The 24,545-nt window shown below is 42.8% G+C and overlaps 1 protein-coding gene across 1 annotated transcript in view; it reads right to left on the reverse strand.

Annotated features, from left to right (window-relative positions):
* Positions 1-24,545, reverse strand: part of ARHGEF18 (Rho/Rac guanine nucleotide exchange factor 18) — a 2,448,098-nt gene that overhangs the window by 1,158,705 nt on the left and 1,264,848 nt on the right. The window contains exon 14 of the mRNA XM_044090748.1: positions 20,913-20,936. Coding sequence (XP_043946683.1) covers positions 20,913-20,936 — 24 coding nt within the window. The remainder of the gene's footprint in view (positions 1-20,912; positions 20,937-24,545) is intronic.

The raw sequence follows: 24,545 nt of genomic DNA on the forward strand, positions 1-24,545 counted from the left end.
TGGTGCCAGGCACTTTGTAAAGACCCTGGGTACAGTAGATAAGCCAAAGGGCAGTGCAGAGAATTGGTAATGCATTAAGCCAGCCTTGAATCTGAGGCATCTTCTGCACGATTGTATTATTGGGGCATGCAGGTATGCCTCTTTTAGGTCAAAAGTCACCAGCCAAGAATTCTTGCCCAGCATGGGCAGAAGCTGCTGCAAAGTGAGCATTTTGAATTTTGGAATGTCCAGGTATGTGTTCAAAAATCGATAAATCCAGTATTGGCTGCCAGGCCTTGTCCTTTCTGGGTACCAAGAAGAGTTTGAGTAAAAACCTTGTCCTTTTTCCTGTTCTGGTAGTGTCTGAATGGCCCCCAAATTCATGAGGGATGTAACCCGTTTCTGTGCCTCTGCCCATTGATTTTTTGGCAGATCTGGCCAACCATTTGTCATTGGCAGAGTGCGGAAATGGAATCTGTATCCCTGTGATATGATGTTTAGTACCCACTTGACCTGGGTTATTAACTGCCAATTTTGAGCAAAAAGTGCTAATTTTCCCCCTATGGGTGCTGCCAAAAGATAAGTGCTTGGTGTAGGCAAAGGGAAATCATTGGGATTGCTTTCTGTAGGTTTGCGCTTTATCTTCTCCAGATTTGGAGGTGGATGCGCCCTATTGCTTTGACTTGTATGAGTCTTGAGCCTGGTACCTGGAACCCTTAGAGCATCTGGATTTGCCCCTTTGAGCTCTGTCTGACACAGGAAAGGACCAATTTATTTGTAGGCCAGTGTCTACTGAATCTTGGTGGCTGCACTTGTAAGAAATCTTTAACAGTTTGCATAGACTTAGCTTTGTCTTCCATTTTCTTTAAAACCTCTTCTGCCTTAATACCAAACAGAGAATCATGCTGTAAAGGTGCATCCAGCAATTTAGCTTTAACATGATCAGGCAAATTTTGTTCCTTTATCCAGGCATGCCTCCTAATCACAGATCCAGTAACTGCGGCCCTGCAGGACGCCTCTAAAGAATCAAAACCACATTGCAAAGTATGCTTTCCAACTTGTTCAGCTGCATGCAATAATTCCTGCAATTCTTTATTTTCTGCACATTCTGAAATCATCATCATTTTCTGTTTCAGCAATCCCATAACATGTTGTTGGTACTTAAGCATATGAAATTGACAGTTTAAGGCCCCGATTGCCAAGGTTGCAAATGTATAAACCTTTTTTCCCCCCATCTATCCAGTGCCCTTGAATGTCTGTCGGAGGGGGTAGGGTTTTTTGCTGTTGAGGCCTTAACTCCCTTTGGATCCTGTGAAATAGTTTCAGGATCAGCAGCAGGATTTCTAAATAAAAATTTAAGTGAGTCGGGGACTCTGTAATATCTGTCAGGCTTACTGGGAGCTGGAGGTAAGGAGTCAGGGGTCAAGCTTGACTCTGAAAACACATCATCCACAATGTCTAACACAGGGGGAATGGCTAAAAGCTTGTGCTGAGAGAGAAGAAGGAAATCCCTGAGCCTCTTTTTTGATTCTGAGAAGTCTCGACTCTCCCAGTGAAAATGCTCCCTCAAAGTATGCCAGGTTTCTCCAAATGAATAATCCTCAGGAGGAGATGCAGATGGAATAGACTCCTCAGCATCAGAATCCTCATAGGGAGGTATGAAATAGAAACCTGATCTGAAGATTCATAATCAGTGTCTTGCCTAGGCCTCTTATCTGGAGGGGGATGGGTACCCCTGATTAAGGTAATATGGTCTTCAGCCATTTTGATCATCTGTTTTTTAGGCATAGAGGCCTGTGCACGTGGCTCATGCGTCAGTTTTTTCGGTTTAGAAGTTGCTTTTGTCTTTGGTTTTGCAGCTGTTGTCGGTTTGATGTACGAATGTTGAGGTCTGAATACACCCTCAGAAGCCGGTGCCTGCTCAGCAGCTCCAGACCCATCCGAGGGAGATACATCCATCCGTCTAATACCTTGAGCATCTTGCGGCATGCCGGACTCCACATGGGTGTCGGTAGAGGCCTGCGACTCGAGTAACGGGTATCAGAGGCTGCGAAGGCGCCTCACTGAGTACCGGCGACTGGCTTAGGAGAAGCTTCGTCGGTTTTGGATCTCAACTGCCTTTCTCTGTCCTTTTCTTTGCATTTTTTTATCTACTCCGGTAGTCGGATTGCTATCAGATGACATTTCTGGATAGTTAAATCTGTTTCCAAAATACTTTGATGCAAATCTAGCACAAAACAGACAGCCAGGCATGTTGTGATCAGGGCCTAGGCAAGGAATACAGTATAAATGGAAATCCTTAAGAGGTATTTGCTTCCTACACGTAATACAATTATTAACTTTTTCTGACATCGGTAAAAAGCAAGAAAAAAGTTTCCCCAAAGGGGTACTTAGCTTTAGTGAAGACTTCAGTTCTGAAACTGAAACTCGAATATTTCAGTAGTCGGCCGACTGGCACTTGCAAAAAGCTTCTGCTTCGGGCACCGCGCGGCAAGAAAGACCAACGAAAACGGTGTCGGCTGCATGTTTTATATCCCTGACGACCTGACGTCACTGAAGAGGAAACAGCAACCGACGCAGGACCCAAGACTTTGGAATTCAGGCTGACTGAGGGCAACCTGCCAGCAGATTACCCAAATGTAATGACTGCAACAGTGAAACACGAAGAACATCTGCTGTTTATAAACTGTCTGACACCGACTGTTTAAATTACGATAGTCAAATGTTGTTTACTTGAATGCTTTAAGTTAATACCTGAAGCTTACTGAAGAAACGTTTTGTGTGCATAGACCTACGATAGATGAAAAAGTGTGTGAGATTATATTGCCGAGTTAAGCATTTATTTTCATACATGGGCGAGTGGGTGTCGGGTCATCACGTTTGAAGGGCTGACAGACCTTTTGGTGAGGGAACAAGCCCTTGGCACTTTGTCTGAGGACATGAGAATCTGGTTGGCAGACCAAGTGCGCAACTCTGCAGATGAGCTGAGGATAAAGCGGATCTCTACTTAGCAAGCAGGGCATCACTGCACAGGAAAGGGATGTCCAGCGCTGCACATGGATACAAGGAAACCCATGGTAGGCAGCTTAAACCACCCCAACAGAATTCACCAGTAACAGGGGGGAAGCCACTAGTTCAGGTACATGGCAAGGATCAAGAGTTCAATGTTTTAAACGTAAACAGTGGAGTCATGTATCATATAGATGTCCACAGAAGCAAGGTGGGGAACAAAAGGTGGGGGAGCCAGCAAGTGGGAACAGCAGCATACCAGTGGTAAGTTGTCTGGAGGCAACGGGGATACCAAGCTATCACCCAAGTTTATATCCTATCTTAGTGTACAGAAAACTGGCCACTGCTAGGACAGGCACAGCCACTGACATAACCACTGTGAAGCTTTCAGTAGTTAGAGAAACAGTACCTGCTTGGGTGGTACACTCCAGTCAGACCTTTAGGAGGGACCCCATTCCAAAAGCCTTTGGCCGGGGTTCACCTTGAATGGGAGGGTGGAAAAGGCAGCAAGCAAGTACATGTGTTTGAGGATATCTCTGCAGATGTCCTGCTAGAAAACAGAGGTGATAATGCAGTACCATGCAGTTACGTGCAGACAGGCATGTGTGTCTGGTAACCTGGGGGAGATCCAGACAGAGTTGCAGTAAGCTCCACCAATGAAACTGAAAACATCTTGACTTATAAATAAAAACCAAACCAGCTCCAGGAAAACTTGAAACTTTAATGGACCGTACACTCGAGACAACAAGTAAAAACAATAAAACATACTGGTCACTAAGTGCTTTCAACCGTAATAACAGTTGGGCATCAGAGTAACAGAACACATCTGAGACAAACTCAACAGGGACAGTAAAGACTATACTAACAATCAGGTGTACGCTCACTTCAGACAGTACAAAAGTAGCAAAGCTACAGTTGAATATGGGAACAATGCAACCACTATTGGTAACGCTCAACAGCACCCTATTAGTTTCAATGAACAGTTCGATGATGAGGTGGTTATGTTCAACAATAGTGACTGTGACAACGAACATTTTTTAGAGTCTTACCAGGTGAGACGCTCAGAACGAATACGCGAGCTCAACCAGGGGTTAAGGCAACAAGATCAGACCAGGGGGAGAGGACAGAGGTTTTACACAAATCAGAGGTGGTCTCGGGAACAGCAGACCAACATAAATACTGATGAACATTCTGTCTATCCACTTGTCCCTTATTTTACATCTCTTTCTGTCATTCATGACAACAATGGTCAGGATCAGCCTTCTTTGATTTTTTGTCAATTTTTGATTCAATACACCATGACATGGAATCATTCCACGAACACGATTCGTTTCCCTTGCCCATGTACATTAATGAATTTTTTGGTCTGGAGACAAATTGTCCTACTAAAATTGTGAATAAAAGTGATGGTAATGGTGATAAGGATACGAATTCCCTGAATTATGACGAATCACTGATACTGGATTAAGTTGCAATTTAATTAAAGTGGACAGTGTATGTATTTACAATTTTACAAATTTAGAACTAACTGACAATTACCTTGCCCTATTCAAGAAGGGCTTCACTTTTGTTCCTACTTTTAGGAACGAGATAGCCAAAATTTTAGTTAATTTTAAATTGTATACGAAGCAATTGAACCCTGAAATGTTTTTTCACAAGAATCCCAGTCCATTGACAGGTAACATCACAGTGCTTTAAAAGGTCAAGTACCTTTATCCCCCGCAGTCAACCCCTGTATACACATTTTTGAGAAGATGTGTGAAACACAACTTAGGAGGTTGTTCAGGGGGTTAAACACCACCTTCTGACAATTTGACATTGGGTGAGAGATTTTGCCTCCATGAATTAACATCCACTAACAACTACAGGGAAATGAAACCTGATAAAGGGGGAGGTGTTGTGATTATGTCAAATACTGACTACTCTAACAAGATGTTAAATCTCTTAAATGACACCACCACATACACCAGAGTTTCGAGGAACGAAAAGAATAGAGCTTATATTAAGAGATTGGCGTCTATATGAGTGGTTAATGGAGGGGGTCAGGACCCCCCTCCATTTTTTGGGATTCCGAAAATTCAAAAAAATTACAATGACCCACCATTTCACCCGATAGTTTCAGCAAAGGGCTCCAAAACGGAAGCTATGGCCTCTTATGTTGACTTTTATTGTAAGAACATTACCAAACGATTGCCACACATACTGAGGGATTCTTGGCATTGCTTAGATGTGATCAAGAACACACACATAGTTGAATAATTTTTAATAGTCACTATTGATGTAGTCAACTTATTTTCAATTATACCTCAGGAACAAGGTCTTGACCTGTTCAACAACTGTTCAGAAAAGCATAGGGGTTTTCACACGGTTAAACGTGGTCTAATTGTAGAATTAACAGAAATGATTTTGTCCAACAATCTTGTTATGTTTGAAGGTGAACTTTATAAGCAGGTCACAGGTGTAGCTATGGGTGCCAGGTGTGCACAAATTTATGCCAACTTAGTGTTGGCAGATTGGGAGACACAGTGGGTTTTCACCTCTGACTTCATGCAGAAGGTAACATTATATTTGCGTTACCTTGATGGCATTCTTATTTTTTGAAAAGGAACAGTGGAAGAAATTCAAGAATTTATTACTTATCTGGGTACCACTACATCTTTTTTAAAATTTACTCAAGATTCATGGCGAAAGTTGTGATTTTTTTGGACATATTACTATATAAAGAGAAGGATGAGGTTTATTGTGAATTCTAGTATATAGCACAAAAAGACATATTCCAACACTTTTTTGCACTTCCAAAGTTGTCACCCATATTTCCAGAAAAGGAACATAGTCAAAGGAGAAATGGTTAGACTTTCTAGACTCATTAGTGAGGACGACCGTTTAAAAACTGAACTATCAAAACTGATAAGACATGTTTACTGAGAGAGGTTACCCCTATGATGTTTTGATGAACATAAGAAGTGAGAGAGAGGCGAAAAGACATACTGTCTTCAAAACTATACTTAAAGGAGGTTTGATTAAAGAATTCAGTGAACATAACACTCGCACTGAAAAAACAAATGTTCATAATACGAGACGGGCAATGATTTTACCTCACAATGAGGTGGCTGGACAAATTAAGAATATGATTACTGACACATGGCACAGTGTTTTTAACAATGACACAACAACTATAGTTGGTAAAACACCAGTTTTCACTTACAGTAGGGGTAGGAACCTCAAAGAGATGATGGAAATGGAATCCAACTTAGAGACTTATAAGAATTCTAGAATGAGTAAATGTGGCCTATGTAGCACTTGCAAGTACATCAACAATGGCCCTTATGTAGTAGTCCAAACTTTTAGTAGGACTATGAGATGCCCGGGGTATTGCAACTGTAACACCAAGATGGTGGTGTATATTGCTACATGCCTCAGTTGTCCCACATTCTATGTGGGGAAAACCATTAGGAAACTACGGCTTAGAATTTTAGAACATTCAAGGGACATTAGGAACAAGAGAACATCTAATGCCCAATACATACACAGTCAGAATTGTATTAATTTTAAAAAATATTTATTTTTTGTGGTGGACAGAATTCCATTAAATGACAGAGAAGGTGATGCCAAGACCTTACTTGATGCTAAAGAATGTTTGTGGCAGCTCAGGTTAGATGCATCTAAGTCGCTGGGAATTAATGAACATATTTCACTGTCCAGTATTTTAAAATATAGATCTTATTGTATTTAAAATGACAACTGGTACAGTGATTTATTAACTGATAGCTTATACATGTTACAAATAGCTTTCAGCACATTTTGGGACAGTCCCGGTGTATTTGCACTACCTTATTACACTGTTATTGAGATGTAAAGAGGTTTAGGTTGCTTAACATCACACGGTAGTTTTGATCGCTAATGTTTTAAATGCTTTTTGAATGTTTTTGATTTACAAAAGGATATAGTTTTAAAATATCACAGTAGGCAACAATTTTTCTTGCTGTTACCCAACAGTTTACAAATATTTATTTATATATATATATATATATATATATATATATATATATATATATTTTTTTTTTATACATGTTAATATTTATTAATGTATTTACTTAACAAATATACATTTGATTATATACAATTTATTAATTCAATTAATTAACATTACATTATATTTAAGAATTTATACAAATAACAAAATTTATTGATTGTGTTGAAGTTGTGATTGGTCTCAAACAGGGGGCGTGTGCTCACGAGATATTTTTGAATACTGAAGTCTCAGATGTGCTCTGTTACTCTGATGATGCCCAACTGTTATTACGGGTGAAAGCGCTTAGTGACGGTACGTTTTATTGTTTTTGGTTTTACTTGTTGTTGTCTCGAGTGTACGGTCCATTAAAGTTTCAAGTTTTCCTGGAGCTGGTTTGGTTTTTATTTATAAGTCGAGACCCAGACATACCCCACCACCTGAAGCCAGTTGTGGTGAGGTGGCTGTTTCAGGGAGGGAGCTATCCTGTAGCAGTGAGCCTGATGGTGAGCTACAGCTGCTTTGTGCTGATGTTCCCTTGGACAGAGGGACTGCAAGGGCAGAGGTGAGTGGTTATACCCAGGCTGACAGTGAGGCACTGCTGTCAGAGGACACCAGATTTCCTGTAGAAGGGGAGCTGGGAAGAGTCACAAAAGTACAGCTGAGACAGGCCTCAGCTCTCATACCGTATATTACAAGGCTTGAGGGAGGTAGTTAAGGGGGCTCCCAATTCTCAAGAAAAGGGGGAATTGGTATACTGGAACAAAGGGTTACTGTGCAGAGAGTGGACCCTTGAGGGAGGGCTAGAGGGTGAGGTAATACAGCAGTAAGTACTGCCTACAGCCTATCGTCTGGCACTTCTAGCCATAACCTATGACATTCCTTTTGCAGGTCATATGGCCATAAAGCATACCAAGTAACGTGAAAAATACTGCAAATGAACTGCAAAAATCGGACTTCTCCAACAAGAACACAGTTGTAGTAAAAATCACTTTAACGTATCAACACAGCACAAAAGGTCAAGCGCTTTCATCAAAATTGACTTAATCAGAACAAAGACATGTTACACTAAAACCTTTTTATACATTTTCCTTAACGAGTCCATCATAATCAGAACAATTAAAATTTAAAGCAACAGTCTTTTAAAATATTTCAAAGTACATATAAATAAATAGAAATAAGTAAGAATGGAAAATGTATGTCTGAGTTCATAAACTAGTACATAAAAAATGTGTAATGTAACAATTGTACAAAAGTTTTTGTATAGTTTATGTATGTTATATAATAACAAGTGTCTAAAAGGAATAATTATAATCTATTAGCTCTGAACTTTAATTCAGGTTTAATACTAATAGATTCATTTATACCAGGAAACTCAGCCCCGTTTAACCTGAGTTGCCATCTAGTTTCAGCCCTAAGTAATTTGTTGGTCCAATCCCCCCCTCTAAAATCAGGAACAACCACTTCCAAAATACCAAACTTGAACCCATGGGAGGGATTGGTTTTGATGTGTTTGGACAGAGCATTTTTTTCATCCTGTCTTCCTATACAATAACAGTGCTCGTAAATTCTATGGTTCAATTTCCTCTCAGTCTTGCCAATGTAGTAACATGGGCAGGAATTGCATAGGGCTAAATAAACAACACCACAGGTGGTACAAGAACCAGTCGCAAAAACCACCTCAATGTCAAATGGACTGAGTTTAACCTTAGTACCCTCGAAAATGTAACTACAGTATTCACAGCAACCACATTTGTGAGTACCTTTCCTTCTGGAATTCGAAATAGGTTTGTTCTCTAGAATATATTTTAAGTTGTTACTAACTCTGTATGTAAAAAGGGGTTCGGGACCCAAAACTGATGAAACATCCCTATTACCCTTGAACATGGCCCAATTATTTCTAATAATCCGTTTCACCTCTTTAGAGGTATCACCGTAAGTTAAAACCATAGCTTGGCTAAAATCCTTTGGTACATTATTTAACAAAGACACCTCCTCGTCATTGGCCCCTAGTAAGGGTTTGTATCTAATGTTCCATTCACTCATTACCTGGTCCCTAATTTTCTTTAACATGTCCCTGGGATAACCTCGATGGAGAAACATGTCCATAACTAACCTAAATTCGTCTTCCACAAGGGTTAAACTAGAAGACATCCTTACTACCCTAACCATCTGACCCTTAACAATGTTCCTCTTAGTGTAAGGAGGATGGTTACTTGAATATTCAAGGTAGTCATTTGAAAAAGTGGGTTTTCTATATAACCTAGATTGGAAGCAATTATTAGAACTATCTTTAGTTAGTTTTACATCAAGAAAGTTAATCTCCACGGGGTTACCATTCCCAGTAAATTTGAAGTAATCACAAACATTGTTGACGTATTCAAGAAAAGGTTCAAAAGATGTTCCATCTTTCCCTAAAACAAATAAATCATCCAAAAATCTTAAGTACAAACACCAGTCATTTTTGTAACAAGAATTGAATAAAAACTGGGTTTCCCAAAAGTACATGACTAGATTAGCAAAAATGAGTGCACAACTGTTGCCCATAGCCACCCCTTTTGTTTGTCTATAAAATTCCCCCTGGTCCTGGTCCTGGGCAGACTGCAAAGGGCAGGGTTGACCATTAAGCCCAGTAAGTGTCAGGTGGGTACGGTAGAGGTCTCCTACCTGGGACATAGATTGGGAGTGGTAAGATCAGGCCAGAACTTGCCAAAGTGAAAGCCATTCAGGCAAGGCCTGCCCGTGTTACTAAAAAGCGGGTGAGGGCATTCTTGGGGACAGTGGGGTACTACAGAAAGCTTGTTCCCAATTATAATACAATTGCTGCTCCCTCACAGACCTGACGAGGAAAAACAGGCTGGTAGTGTGGACTCCAGCCTATGAACAGGCATTTTAAACCTTAAAGGAGCTCTGAGAGAACCCCCTGTGTTAGCCAGCCCTGATTACAGCAAATAATTTGTTGAGAAGGTGGATGTTTCAAACCACGGGGCAGGGGCTGTACTCAGCTCAGTTTCTTCAGAGGGAAAAGAGCACCCAGTGGTACATCTCAGCTGTAGACTCCAACCTAGGGAGGAATGTTATGCACTCTACAAAAAGGCCTCACTGACAACAATAACTGATGGACACAACCATGGCCTTAAGCTCAATGCCAAAAAGTGCATTGTCATTCCCTTTGGGAAAAATTTGGTGCCCATGAACTACCACATAGGTGGTAGCCCACTAAACACCGAAGGTCTGATAAGGGATCTGGGGACACAGGTTGACAGCAACCTCTCCTTTGATAACCACATTGCTACTGTAGTCAAAGTCCTTCTATGTGGCACATCTCATTACAAAAGGTTTCTCTCATCCAGGAAGAAAGATCATAACCTCTCTCTACTCATCCCTCATTAGGTCTATTATAGAATACAATGCCCCATTTGGTATGTACCTCACTTGACACCAACAACTGGAAAGGCCACAAAAATACCTCACAAGGAGGATCTTAGGCCTTAGACACATGCCCTATGTGGACAGACTCAAAACACTCCAGCTATACTCTGTCTCTTATCACCTACTTAGAGGTGATCTCTGCTTGACCTACAAAGCCATGTCTGACCCAGAAAGTACAGTTTTGTACCTACCATAAATGTAGATGTTCGAGTGCTAATACAGCTGCAGTCATAACAGATGGGCTCTCCTGCCATCAGGTGGGTCCTCGGTCGGCCGAATTCCAAAGTCTAGGTCCGGCGTCAGTTGTCGTCACTTCTTCCCTGACGTCAGTGCGACAGGGGTATAAAAGAACCAGCCGACGCCATTTTCTTCAGTTTTTCTTGCCCCAGATGTCAGGTGCCCCCAGAAAGAAGGCAATACATAAAATTATGTAATAATGCAATGCAATATAATCAAAGACCAGTAGTTGCAAGCAAATACACCATAAAAGAAGACCCCTAGAGGGGAAGGAGGGAGAGAAACCTGGACTGCAGCTGTATTAGCACTCGAACATCTACATTTATGGTAGGTACAAAACTGTACTATGTTCATCGTGCATACAGCTGCAGTCATAACAGATGGGTAGAATCCCAAAGCTAAGAAAGGGGTGGTAGGCACAAGGTGGAGCTAGGAGGAGCCAAAATGCCCTGCAAGACTGCAGTGGCAAAGCCTGCTCTAGAATTGGAGTATAATGGTAGGTTGTAGTGCTTAGAGAAAGTATGCACAGAACTCCAAGTGGCTGCTTCTAAAATATCCTTGGTAGGAACTCCTCTGAGGAAGGCTGCAGAGGTGGCTGTGGCCCTGGTAGAATGAGTTCTAATGCCTGTAGGTACAGTTTTGCCATGAAAGGACTAGCAAAAGTGTATGCAGTGGGCTATCCATTTTGAGATTGTCTGTTTGGATATTGACTTTCCTTGAGCTCCTACCGCATAGGCCACAAAAAGCTGTTCTGATTTTCTGAAAATCTTTGTTCTGTCCAAATAATAACGCAGTTGTCTGTGGATGTCCAAGGAATGCAGTAATTTCTCCCCTTTGTTTTGAGGATTAGGATAAAAAGTAGGTAAATGTATGGCCTGATTTAAAGATACCCTGGATACCACTTTAGGCATAAAGGACGGGTTGGTACGTAATGAAACTCTGTCCTGATGGAAGATGATAAAAGGTTGGACAGCCATAAGAGCCTGTAGTTCTGAAACTCTACGAGCTGAAGTGATAGCCAGAAGGAAAGCTGTTTTCCAGGACAAATATTGTAAATTTGATGAGGCAGCTGGCTCAAAAGGAGGCAAAGTCAGTTTTTCCAGAATGAAATTAAGATCGCAAGCAGGTATTGGTTGTTTTCTTGGAGGTCTTAAATTCTTAGCCCCTCCGAGGAACTGTCTTAATAGAGGGTGAGAGAATAAAGGTGGATCAGTGTTGTATTGTGCAGAAATGGATGAGGCATGGATTTTGATGGAGGAGAACGAAAGTCCACTGCTTAGCAGTTCAGCCAAATATTGTAGTATTTGAGGTAAATTCAGTTTTCCAGGGCACTGGCCCTTTTTCTTATTCCAAACACAAAAACGTTTCCATTTTGCAGAGTAAGCTTTTCTAGTTGATGGCCTTCTGGCCTCCAAAATGACATCCTGCACCTCCTTGGAGAGCAGGGCCTGCTGCGGATGCTAAGGAATCTTCCATGCGGCTAGATTGAGTGTTTTCAGCTGACTGTGATGAGTTTTGAAGCTGTGCTGAGTCAGAAGAAGAGGCATTAGAGGCAGGGTCCATGGTGGGGAATGCGTCAGGCTCCTCAGGAGTGGGTACCAGTGTTGCCTTAGCCAGTCCGGAGCAATGAGGATCATCTTTGGTCTGTCTGCTCTGGTCTTCAATAGGACTTTGGGCAGCAGAGGAAGAGGTGGGAAGGCATAAACTGTCATTGATGTCCAACTGAAAGAGAGAGCGTCTACTCTCCAGGCCTTTGGATGGAAGATCCTTGAGCAGAATTTTGGAAATTGATGATTTTTGTGGGAGGCAAAGAGATCCATGTCTGGCCTTCCCCATTCTTGGATTACTTCTGTAAAAACTTTTGGATGCAACTTCCATTCGTGTGGATCTGTCATATTCCTGCTTAGGTTGTCTGCCAGCGTGTTTTCCTTGCCTGGCAAGTACTGTGCTTGTAGTTCCATTTGTAAGTCCATGGCCATGTTCCAAAGTGACATGGCCAGTCTGCATAGGGGATAAGAATGTGTTCCTCCCTGCTTGTTTATGTACCACATAACTGTGGTGTTGTCTGTTCTTATCAATAGCTGACCTGGTTGTAGAAGGTCCTTGAAAGCTGTAATAGCATTTATCACTGCTAGCATTTCTTTTTGATTGATGTGAAGGTGCTTTTCTTTTTGGGTCCATTTGCCCTGAATGCACCGGTCTGTCATGTGCGCCCCCCAGGCGTAGTCCGAGGCGTCTGTTGTGATGACTTGATTTGCTTGAGGCTTGCTGAATGGAAGACCTACGTTTGTTTGGCATGCTTGAGCCCACCACAGAAATTCTTTTTGCAGACATGGAATTAGTGGTATTATTGTTTCCAAACTGTGGCTGTGTTGAGACCATATGTGTTTTAGGTACCATTGTAGTTTTCTCATATGCAGCTTTGCACATGGGATTAGTAAGATGCAAGATGCCATGAATCCCACAGCCTGCAGGATTTTCCTTGCAGTCAGCCTGGTGCAATTTGTCAGTGTTCTGAAATATTGAATTAGTTGCCCCTGCTTTTCTGGTGTGAGGTAGGCCATCTGGGTGTTTGTGTCCAAACTGGCACCCAGGAAAATTATCTTCCGAGATGGTATTAGTCTTGATTTCTCTTTGTTGACTGTGTATCCTAGAGAGTTTAATAACATTATTACATAAGCCAGATGTTTCAGAAGAATGTGCTTGCTGTCCGCTTGGATCAGACAGTCGTCCAAATAAGGGTATGTTTGTATCCCTTGAAGTCTGCAGTAGGTAATTACTGATGCCAGGCATTTCGTGAATACTCTGGGCGCAGTAGATAAACCAAAGGGCAATGCAGAAAATTGATAATGGGTTGAACCTGCAAGAAATCTGAGGTATCTTCTGCAATTTTGTCTGACTGGGACATGCAGGTATGCCTCCTTGAGGTCCAATGTTACCAGCCAAGACTCCTTGCCCAGCATGGGAAGAAGTTGCTGTAGAGTGAGCATCTTGAATTTTGGTACGAGTAGGAATGTGTTTAGGATGGAAAGATCCAAAATAGGTCTCCAATCTTTTCCCTTCCTTAGCACCAGAAATAGCCTGGAATAAAAACCTTGACCTTGTTCGTGTGTAGGTACCTCGAATAGCTTTCATGTTTATAAGATCTGAAATTTGCTTTTGTGCCTCTGTCCTTTGATTGTGTGGCAGGTTTGGCATGCCTTTCATTTTTGGAAGGGTATGAAAATGGAATTTGTAGCCTCTGTTTATAATCCATTTGTCCTTTGTGACAACATGCCAATTTTTTGAGAATAGTGTCAGCTTTCCTCCTAAGGGGGCTGCCATTTGAGACCTGGTTGGCATGCAAAGGGGAAAGTCATTGGTTTTGCTTTCTGAAAGATTGCGAGTTGTCCTCACCATCTCTTTGCGTAGGAGCTTGCCATTGTCTGCCTCAGTACGAGCCTTGTGTTTGTCCCCTGCCCCTCGGGTGCCTGTATCTGCCTCTTTGGGGTCTGTCTGTGGCAGGAAAGGACCAGTTTTTGGAAGGCCAATTTCTACTAAAACGTGGGGGTTGAACCTGCAGAAATTCTTTCACAGTTTGCATTGATTTAGCCTTTTCCTCCATTTTCCGTAATACTTCCTCAGCATTTGCCTCAAATAGTACATCCTTTTGAAGAGGGGCGTCTAGTAATTTAGCTTTGACATGATCAGGCAAGGCTTGTTCCTTGAGCCAGGCATGCCTACGTATGACTGAGCCTGTAACAGCAGCTCTACATGAGGTCTCTAGAGCATCAAAACCACACTGTTATGCATCAAATCCTACAACTCCTTCATGTCTGGTTGTTCAGGTTGTGACATTTTACTTTTCAATTGAGATAGCAGAAACTGTTGGTATTTTAGAATATGAAACTGACAGTTTAAGGCCCTCATGGATAAGGTAGCCGAGGTATATACCTTTTTTCCCCCCACCTTTCTAAGGATCTGGAATCTCTCTCGGAAGGCAATGGGTTTTTGGCAATGGAGGCCTTAACTCCCTTGGGCCCCTGTGAGATGGTTTCTAGGTCAGCAGCATGGCTTTTGTATAGAAATTGGTGCGAGTCAGGAACCCTGTAGTACCGGTCAGGCTTAACTGGAGCTGGAGGAAGAGAGTCCGGGTTAAGGCAGGCCTCCGAGTAAACATCATCCAGGATGTCCAGGACAGGAGGTATAGCCAGAGGCCTGTGCTGGGGTAACCAAAGAAATTCCCTGAGCCTTTTCTTGGAATCTGAATAATCCTGGCCTTCCCAGTGGAAGTGTTCCCTTAAGGTATGCAGAGTTTCACCAAATGAGTAATCCTCAGGGGGGGATACAGAAGGAATAGATTCCTCTGCATCAGAGTCTTCAAAAGGGGAGTAAGACTGTTCCTGATAATCAGAGTGCTCTGAAATAATGGAGCCCTGATCAGAGGAGGGGGAATCTTCCTCCACTCTGGGTCTTTGTCCGGAGGTGGCTGAGAACCTCTAATTAGAGTAATTAAATCCTCAGCCATTTTAAGCATCTGTTTCTTAGGCATGGGGCCTGGAGATGGGCCCTGTGTAGCTGGTCTCTTAGGGTGCATGGTAGCTTTAGACTTGGTGAAAGCCTTGATGGAGAAAGAAGAGGAAGGTCTGAAGACACCTTGAGTGGAGGTGGACCTGTCCACATTCTGTGTTTCAACGCCAAGCGTGGCTTCGGTATCTGTAGTCAGGGTGTGGGCCGAGGAGCCTGCGACCTCGGGTACAGGAGACACCGCCAAAGATGTCGTCGGTAATCAGGGGCTGCGTAGGCGCCTCTCTGAGAACCGGACCACGTGTAGTCGGCTTTGGCGTGGTGTTGGTAGAGGCCGCGGACCTCGAGTGTCAGTCCTTGTCTTTGCGTTTTTTAGACAAAACCGGAGTCAGAGTATCCGACGACATAGTATAGTTAAATGCTTTCCCAAAATAATGTTGGGCGAACTCCGCCCGACGCTTAATAGTGCGTTTGTTGAATGTAGCACAAAAGTGACAGACCGAGAAGTCGTGGTCTGGGCCTAAACAAGGTATACAGAGGGAATGGAAATCCTTATGCGGTATTTGCTTCCCACAAGAAATACAATTATTAACTTTGTCTGACATAGGTCTGAGGCAAGAAAAAGTTTCCCCAACGGGGTACTTAGCTTTTAAGAAGACTTCGGTTCCAAATGTTTCGTAATCTCAGGAGCTGGCCGACCGGCACTTGCGAACTGCTTCTGCTTCGGGCACCGCGCGGCAAGAAAGACTGAAGAAAATGGCGTCGGCTGGTTCTTTTATACCCCTGTCTCACTGACGTCAGGGAAGAAGCGACGACAACTGACGCCAGACAGAGACTTTGGAATTCAGCCGACCGAGGACCCGCCTGACGGCAGGAGAACCCATCTGTTATGACTGCAGCTGTATGCACGATGAACATCTGCTAGATATGCTACACCTAAATAAATCCCAATCCCTCCGTGCCACACACTCCAGGGACCTAAACCTCATTACCACAATAAAATAGAACATGCTGGAGAGACAGGTTCCTAACCCAGAGACTTCCCATACTCTGGAATAAAAATTCTCATTCACGTCAAGCAGAGCACTTCATTGGCCCTCTAAGAGAAATCTTCACGAGTGGATGGTCAATAGGAAGTTCACCCCAGGGATCACTCCTGTGGCCTTGCTTGACAGGGGCACTGGGAACTAACTTTGGGTGGCATGATGCAGAGGAATTTTTGGGCTAGGCTTATATAGACTCCAGGGCTGTTAGCATAGTCCACACCTATGAACCTAAGCAACAAAACAGGAATGTCGAGCCATTATATGGGCACTGCAGAAACTTCAACCCTATCTGTATGGAAGGAAATTCAGTGTAGTTACAGACCACAATCCCTTAACATGGCTACAAGTCAGCCAGCAAACTGCCAAGTTACTAAGACAGAGTCTAGGGTTGCAGGAATATGACATAGCAGTGCAGCACCACAGTGGGGTTTACCAATGCCAATGCAGATAGGCTCTCAAGACAGGGTATTTTAAAGAATTACATGTCATTTGTACATCAAATTGATTTATACAGATGCTTATATTAAATATGCACCAAGAGTAGGTTCTGACTGTAACTGAATTAAATGTGTATGTTTTATCAGAGAATACTATAAGAGAAGATGTTAATCTCAGTCACAGCTCACTTTGAAAAATATCTGAAATTAAATTAGGCCATAAAGACTGTATCTTACAGTTCTGGTTGCAGCCAGAGACAAAGTATTAGGAAGCCTTCTTTACTGTCTCTAGCAGTGAGCCAATTGCTACTCTGTAAGGGTAGAGGTTTGAAATTTTTTACGACTTCCAGGAGATGCAGCAGATCTGAGCAAAGCTCTATCCGTGTGTGTGGTAACACATAGGTGCTAAAATCCTGGCAGCTTCTAGTGTTGGCGATAGGCTGCGAAACAGAGTCAGGTGGCCAGATGTGATGTCATTCGGAAAGCTATCTGAGAAATAATATTTAGATATAAGCCTGGGCTTTCGGATATTGGCAAAGGCTCTTGCTACCCCCATAGTGCCTTTTTAGGCAAGGCTCAAAAGACAAACCCACCTCCATAGGTATCACAAGGGATAACAAACTAAGAGTAATGCTACTCAACGCCAGAAGTCTAAACCTCAAGATGCACGCACTCAAAACTCTCCTTAGCATGGAGAACATCGATATCTGTGCAGTAACAGAAATCTGGTTCAAGGCTCCCGAGAGCACCACAGCACTACCAGGTTATACCTCATACCATTCTTTTCGGCCCCAAAACTTGGACCAAACCACAAAAGGAGGGGGAGTATCAATATTCATCAAAGATACCCACACCTCCAGGTTGGTGGCGCAGCACGAAGCATCAGAGACTATCCATGTGCAACTAACAGTGGGTAAAACTGCCTTCCAGTTTATAGCCTGCTACAGACCACCCTCCCAAACCCAGGAACCCCACTTGGCCTTCCTGAGAACACTGGAAAATATGAAGGTCTCTCCAAACACCATTATATTGGGCGACTTCAACTACCCAAACATAGACTGGGAGCATTACTCTAGCTCCAACACCCTAGCCCAAAGGTTCCTAGAATTTATAAACTCAAATGCTATGGAACAACTTGTTACCACTCCCACAAGAGGGGAAAACATACTGGACCTGATCATCACCAACATGGGGACTCTATGCTCCAGACCAGAAGTGTATCCCTCACTGGTAAGATCAGATCATAAACTAATCTCACTGGATATTCACATCCCGACTCCACCCCCTGCCCTGAAAACCACAGTGAAAAACTTCTCTAAAGCAAATTTCACTCTCCTCAAAACCAACGTGGAATCCTTCAAAGCCCCCGGGCCTGTGGAAAATACGGCCCAGACCGCAGAATCCTTTATAAACGCATTCTATGAACACCTTCAGGAATGCATGGATCATGCAATCCCAAATAAAACCAAGACCCAATCCTCCAAAGGCAGACGTCCTGTCTGGTGGACCGCAGCCACAAACAAACTATATAATAGAAGGAGGAAGCTACTACATGATAGAGCAAAATCCCAAAAAGGGAAGGCATCTCTGATCAGTATTAGCAAAAAACTACGGGCACTCATAAAATTGTCTAAGGCCAGCTTCGAGAGAAAATTGCACAGGACACTAAGGATAATCACAAGACTTTCTTTAGTTATGTTAGGAACCTGGGTGGGAATTCCCAGATATGCTCAGAATTAGTCCAAAATGACAAAAAATACACAGAACCCACAGACATTGCCAGCATCCTAGCTGACAGGTTCAGCGCAAACTCCACCCCCCACCCCCAACAAAAGGGCAAATATCTATCCCAGCAGAGTGCTGCCCCCCTGACATCTCAGATGCTCAGGTAAGAGCTGCCCTCTCCAAAGCAAAAAACACAGCATCAATGGGACCAGACGGTGTCTCGGGCTGCGTCCTACATGAACTCCAAGAAGAGCTAAACCCAAACATAAAACTACTGTTCAATCTCAGCCTTACTACAGGATATGTACCCAAAGAGTGGCGTACAGCAACAGTGGTCCATCTCCACAAAGGTGGCGCCTCAACGGATCCTGGAAACTATCGCCCCATAAGCCTGACTAGTTTGGTCTGCAAAGCTATGGAAAGGATCATCATGGACCTCATAAAAAAAAGATACTGGGGACCTACAGACACTAGATCCTACTCAGTTCGGCTTTAAGGGCAGATCCTGCCTCTTAAACCTGGTCGATTTCTTTGAAACAGTCACCAAGGCCATTGACGAGGGGAAGGTGGTCCACACAGCCTACCTGGACTTCGCAAAAGCCTTCGATACAATACCCCACTCGGGCATTATAGATAAGCTCACCAGCTTAAATATAAACCCCTATGTCATTAGATGGGTTGCAAACTGGCTCAAGGACAGAATCCACATGGTTAGAATTGCTGGAGCCATGTCAGACTCCAAACCAGTTACAAGTGGCGTCCCACAAGGCTCAGTCCTGGGACCTCTCTTGTTCGGTATATATTTCTCGGAGGTACATGCCAACATGGAAGGACTGTGGTTGACCAAGTTCGCAGATGACTGCAAACTGGGTGCCATAATCGAATCTCCAGCAGACACAAGCATCCTCCAAAAGGGCCTCATAGAAACAGACAACTGGTGCCAGAGCCATGGCCTCAAGCTAAACGCCAAAAAGTGTATAGTCATCCCCTTTGGCAAAAACAAAGTGCCCACAAATTACCACATAGGTGGTAATCCATTAAGTACAGAAGAAGTAATTAGGGACCTGGGGACCCAAGTCGATAGCAATCTCTCATTTGACAACCACGTGGCCAAAGTGGTTAGAAAAACATTTTATATAGCCCACCTAATCATGAAGGGATTCACATCTAGATCAGGGGAGGTCATTGTGCCTCTATACTCATCCTTCATCAGGCCCATAATTGAGTACAATGCCCCTTTTGGGATGTACCTTACCAGACACCTGCAGCAACTGGAAAGACCCCAAAAGTACCTCACCAAGAGGATCAAAGGGCTCAAACAGATGCCATATGCTGCCCGGTTAAAGAAACTCCAGCTCTACTCAGTGGCATACCGCCTGCTCAGAGGCGATCTGTGCCTGACGTATAAAGCCATGTCCAACCCGGAATTAATGGACATGCTGCACCTCAGAAAATCCAAATCCCATCGAGCTACGCACTCGAGAGACTTGAACCTCAGCACTGAAATAAATAGGACATGCTGGTGGGACAGATTCATAACCCAGAGGCTCCCTTCACTCTGGAATAAAATCCCAGTCCAGGTTAGGCAGAGTCCCTCATTGACTCTCTTCATGAGGAATCTTGATGAGTGGATGGGAGATCATAGGTTTACCCCGGGTATCACTTCTGTGTCACTGTTAGACAGAGGCACAGTATACTAACCTCGAAAAAGGGCATAGCAAAATTAATTTAAAATGGGTGGCGAAAGCCAAACACACTCTGGCTAGCCTTATAAATGCCCTAGGGCAGATAGCCTAGTATGAACCTATGAACCTATTATACTGAGAAGTCTCTCAGGCAGACTTGGCACTCAGTTTTGGAAACCTGACATAGATGAGTCCCTCACCTACTTCAACTTCCCTTTTTCTAGCAAGTGAGCCAGGGAATAGCAACTCTAAATTTAGATTAGTCAGGAAAAATAGTGAGAATAGTTAAGTATTGTTTTTCTGTAACTGTGAATCTTTTCAGTTGTGTTATTTTTAATATTTCCTGTGACTGAAACTGGTGTTTACCATAAATAGATATTTAGTATTTTCATGTTCTTTTATTATTTATTATTAAATATATTTAAACTGTTCATTGTGGCTGGTCCTTTAAGAAAATATTTAACCCTTGAGAGTATTTGCATATATTTAATTGGAGATAACTGGCCACTCCTGAAGCCTGACTGTTTGGTTAACATTACCATTGGTATTAGTACTAACTTCACTCAGTATAATCGGATACCATTTTAAGAGCCTTATAGTAACTGACTGGTGGCAGTGAATCTACCTTACAGTCTGGGCAAAGCTGGTACAGCTGGTAATCTGTGCCAGCCTTTACCAGGTGTGTGTGAAAATTAAATCTCAGAGTGTGTGTCAGCTACTTAGAGGAGGGAAATGAAGCACTGGTTTCACAGAGAGAGTGGTGGAGGACCTGGCTTGGGCACTTGGCTGAGAATTTGCCTCTGCGGCTGTGCCAGTGGGGATCCTTACTGGGGACATGGGGAGAGACAGAGAGATAAACCCAGACACCAGGCTGTGTGTTCCCTGTCTGCTCTTAAAGAAAATTGTGCTTGATGCAGAGAGGTCTGCATCTGGAAATACTGAGTGTATCCATTTGTATTACAGCTGAATGTCCCTCTCCAGTGTCAGTGGTGAGGTCTCAGGCTCCTTTATTACTGGCCCAAAATAGGGATGTCACAACAGATCATCTCTTATCAGTCTTTATAATGACAGGGTTTTGCTCAAGTCCATACAGGGTATGTTATTTAGGCCTTGTATCCTTTTAGTAAGGTATTTTTGTGGGCGCTGCAGTTGTTGCATGTGTCTGGACAGAAACATTTCAGAATGGGGCATTGTTTTTAATGAATGGCCTAATAAGGGTTGAGTAAAGGGGGACAATGACTTCCCTTGATGTAAACACAATCCCTTTGTTTATAAACTGTGCAATGTAGAAGAAGGACTTTCTTACAACAATGGATACATGTTGGTCAAAAGTTAGGTCACTGTACAAATTAAGCACCCAAAATTCAAATGGGGTCAAACATTACAGGAATAGTGGTAGTTCAGTGAGGTAGAGGACTTCCAAAGGATACAGCAATACACGTTTTGGCATTTGGAAGTCCTCTACCCCTCGGAACTACCACAGACAGTATTCCTGTAATATTTGACCCAGTTTGAGTTTTGGGAGCTTAATTTGTACAGTCACCTATGTGGGACAAACTTTCTGCAGGATGACCAAGTCATCTGGGTTTTTACTAACTGCTCCTAGCTTGCAGTCATCTACCAAGTTAGACAGAGCCCACTGGCATTGGCTTTTACTTCAGGAAAATAGATGCCAAATCAGAGAGGTCCCAGTACAGAACCCCGGAGACTCCACTGGAGAATGATCTCTTTGTGGAGGTAACTTCTCCATTTTAATTTCTTGCATCCTATCAGTGAGCCAGTTGGCAAAACAGTGATTGACATAGGAATTTACTCCTAGTTAACTAAGCTTTTCTGCTATGCTCGAGTGGCGAATTATGTGAAAAGCTTAGGCCTCATCAAAGCATGCAGTGTGTACTGATCTTCCTTCATCCGTTGCTTTGGTGACCTTTAGATGGGTCCAGTGTTTCCATGGCTTTGCACACGAGGCTGGTCAGACCTGGGGTCGATAACTGCTTGGGTCTATGGAAGGTCCTCCCTTACTGAAGGGGAATGACTGCAGTGGTTCTCCAGTCACTTGATACAAAAGATGTTAGAAGGCTGAGACTGAAGGAGAGCAACTAAATTATGCTTCATGCTATTTAAGATGCATCCAGGGATATTGTCAGGACCGATCAATGCAGTACTTTTACATTTTGGTATCATTTTAGGACTTGGTCTTGTGTGAAAGCTGTATGAGGTACATTTTAAGGGACAAATGGAGTGGGAAGAGGAGAAAATTACAGCTAAAATTACCGACCAGTAGTTTCTTTCAACAGCTTATCTTCAGCTCTCCCAGTGTGAAAAAAGAAACTGAGAAATAACAGCTAGCAATGGCTAGCAAGTACACTGTCTGGATGCCAGCAAAGAAGAAATTAAAAAAAAAAACAAATAAAAGCAGCAATAAAAGGTGAAGAGAAAGCAATGCATGGGAAGAATCCTGCAGCTGTTCAAAAAAAAGCAGTTCAAGCTTCAGTTTTGGTACAACAAATGGTTTCCAGTAATTTTGAGGTAAAAAATAAATTAAATTTACTCAGAGCTGATTAAAATAAATAAAGCACTGAATGAGTATATTAACTCAAATAAGAAAAGGCTGGAAAAACAGAAGTAACTGGCTAGCTAGTCAGAAGAACTGATAAAAACTGTAAAAATCAAAGGATGAAATGAACAAAAGGCGGGCTGAGTATGAGACTTCTAAGAGCAGCTACTTCAAAAACTGAGAAGGCAAAGCACACTGTGAAAACCTGAGATTTTAGGCTGTACCAAAGAAACTGGAAGGAACAGACTATATTAGTTTTATGAAAACGCAAATAAGCAATTGGTATTCCACAGCAGGATTTGTCAATTGAAAGGACACACTGAGTGCATGCTCCAAACCAGGTCACGAGAAAGCAGCCAAGGCCTGTATTAGTAAGGATGCAAATACACCAGCAGAAAGAGTTGTTCCAGACAGTATTGTAGCAGAAGGACAAAGTATTAAAAATTGGAGACAGCAGACTGTTTGTAGAAAATGGTCATTTACTGTACATCAGGCAGAAGAGAAAAATGTATCCCTGCAATCAGGGAATGCTGAGAGGCAGGTGTAAGATTCAAGCTGCCGTATGCAGCTGTCTTCATGGCATTTTTCTCCTGAAAGATCAAAGAGATTTTTGGTGCTCAACAAGCTAGAGAGGAAATGAGTTTATCCAACAAAAAAATAGCCATCAATCAGAACAGGACTCTGCTTCTCATTTGTCTGACAATAAAGCAGAGAGAGACTCTGGCAGTGAAACCTTTTCCAATGTTCCAAAGGACAATGTCTGAGATGCAGCAAAAAGTTCAGGTGGTCACTAGAAGAATCAGTAGTAGTTTGAACTTGAGCCAGATTCCTGTGTTGGGAGATGGAGATGAACAGGAAGAAGACCAACAACACTAAAGAGAATAAATGTGAGATTGTAAAGAATCAATCACATCTCTGAAATATGGCTTTGCAAAGAAATAGTGGCTGAAAAAGACTGGACATTTACTGACTTTGTTAAACTTGTGGGGGACTGTAAAGCATACATCCCCCACCTTATGTCATTAACATTTAGAATAACTCACTTATCCCAGTGAGGTCTACCCTTTGGGGAGAACAAAATTCAATAGCGTTTTCCGGGAGATAGGTGACATCACACTGGGTCCTCTCCAGGCACTCTGAGACAGCAGATCCACAAGGGCATCCAGATAGGGGACCACCCAGGATGTGGTGGACCCAAGCAGTAAGCCTCAAGAAAGAAATTATTCCTCCTGGGAAGAGGTTTCAGTGGTCCATCCTCAATGCATTTTCTTAAGTTTGAGCAAATCACCAAAGGAGGATTCTTCACAGAGTCATTTAAAGGAGCTTTTTCCTTCATTAAGGTAAGTATGTTTGGTTAGCAAATCCTCAGGAGACTCTAAGTGTTTCTTCTTGCACCTCTGCCTCCCATGCACCTCCTCTCTGTTGGGAGGGTGGGAGAAGACACAGAAGAGGCAGGGGGCCCTGAATGCAGGGAAGCCTTGAGGCCCAACACCAGAGATGATCCAGAAGCCAGCTAAGAAAAGGTAGTGGAGTCAAAATCTAAAGTAGTTTCTGATGCATTATTAAACTTACTGTGTGCACCAGCAATCTGGAGTTATTCCAATAAAACTGGTTTATAACGTAGAAATGGGCTGTCCAAAACATGGCCCATGGGCCACATTTGTGCATCCCACCTGCACTAATTAATGACAGTACATGTAAGACAGTATTCGGAAACATTACTGTAATATAACATTAAGCTGGAGAAGGTATAACTAACACAACTGAAGTGCTGACACGCCAGGTTAAGGAACAGGTGAAGGATCCCTGAACTCTGTTGAGAGAAAACGAAAGCTGATGCTACTCAGTTTGCCTGTGCTCTAGCTATAGTGGAGGCAATGGGAGCTGGTTGGTGACTTTCACTGAGGCAAAGTGATGTCATGC

Source organism: Protopterus annectens, chromosome 13.part0 (assembly GCF_019279795.1).
Source record: "Protopterus annectens isolate FY-2018-M chromosome 13.part0, PAN1.0, whole genome shotgun sequence".
NCBI lineage: Eukaryota > Metazoa > Chordata > Ceratodontiformes > Protopteridae > Protopterus > Protopterus annectens.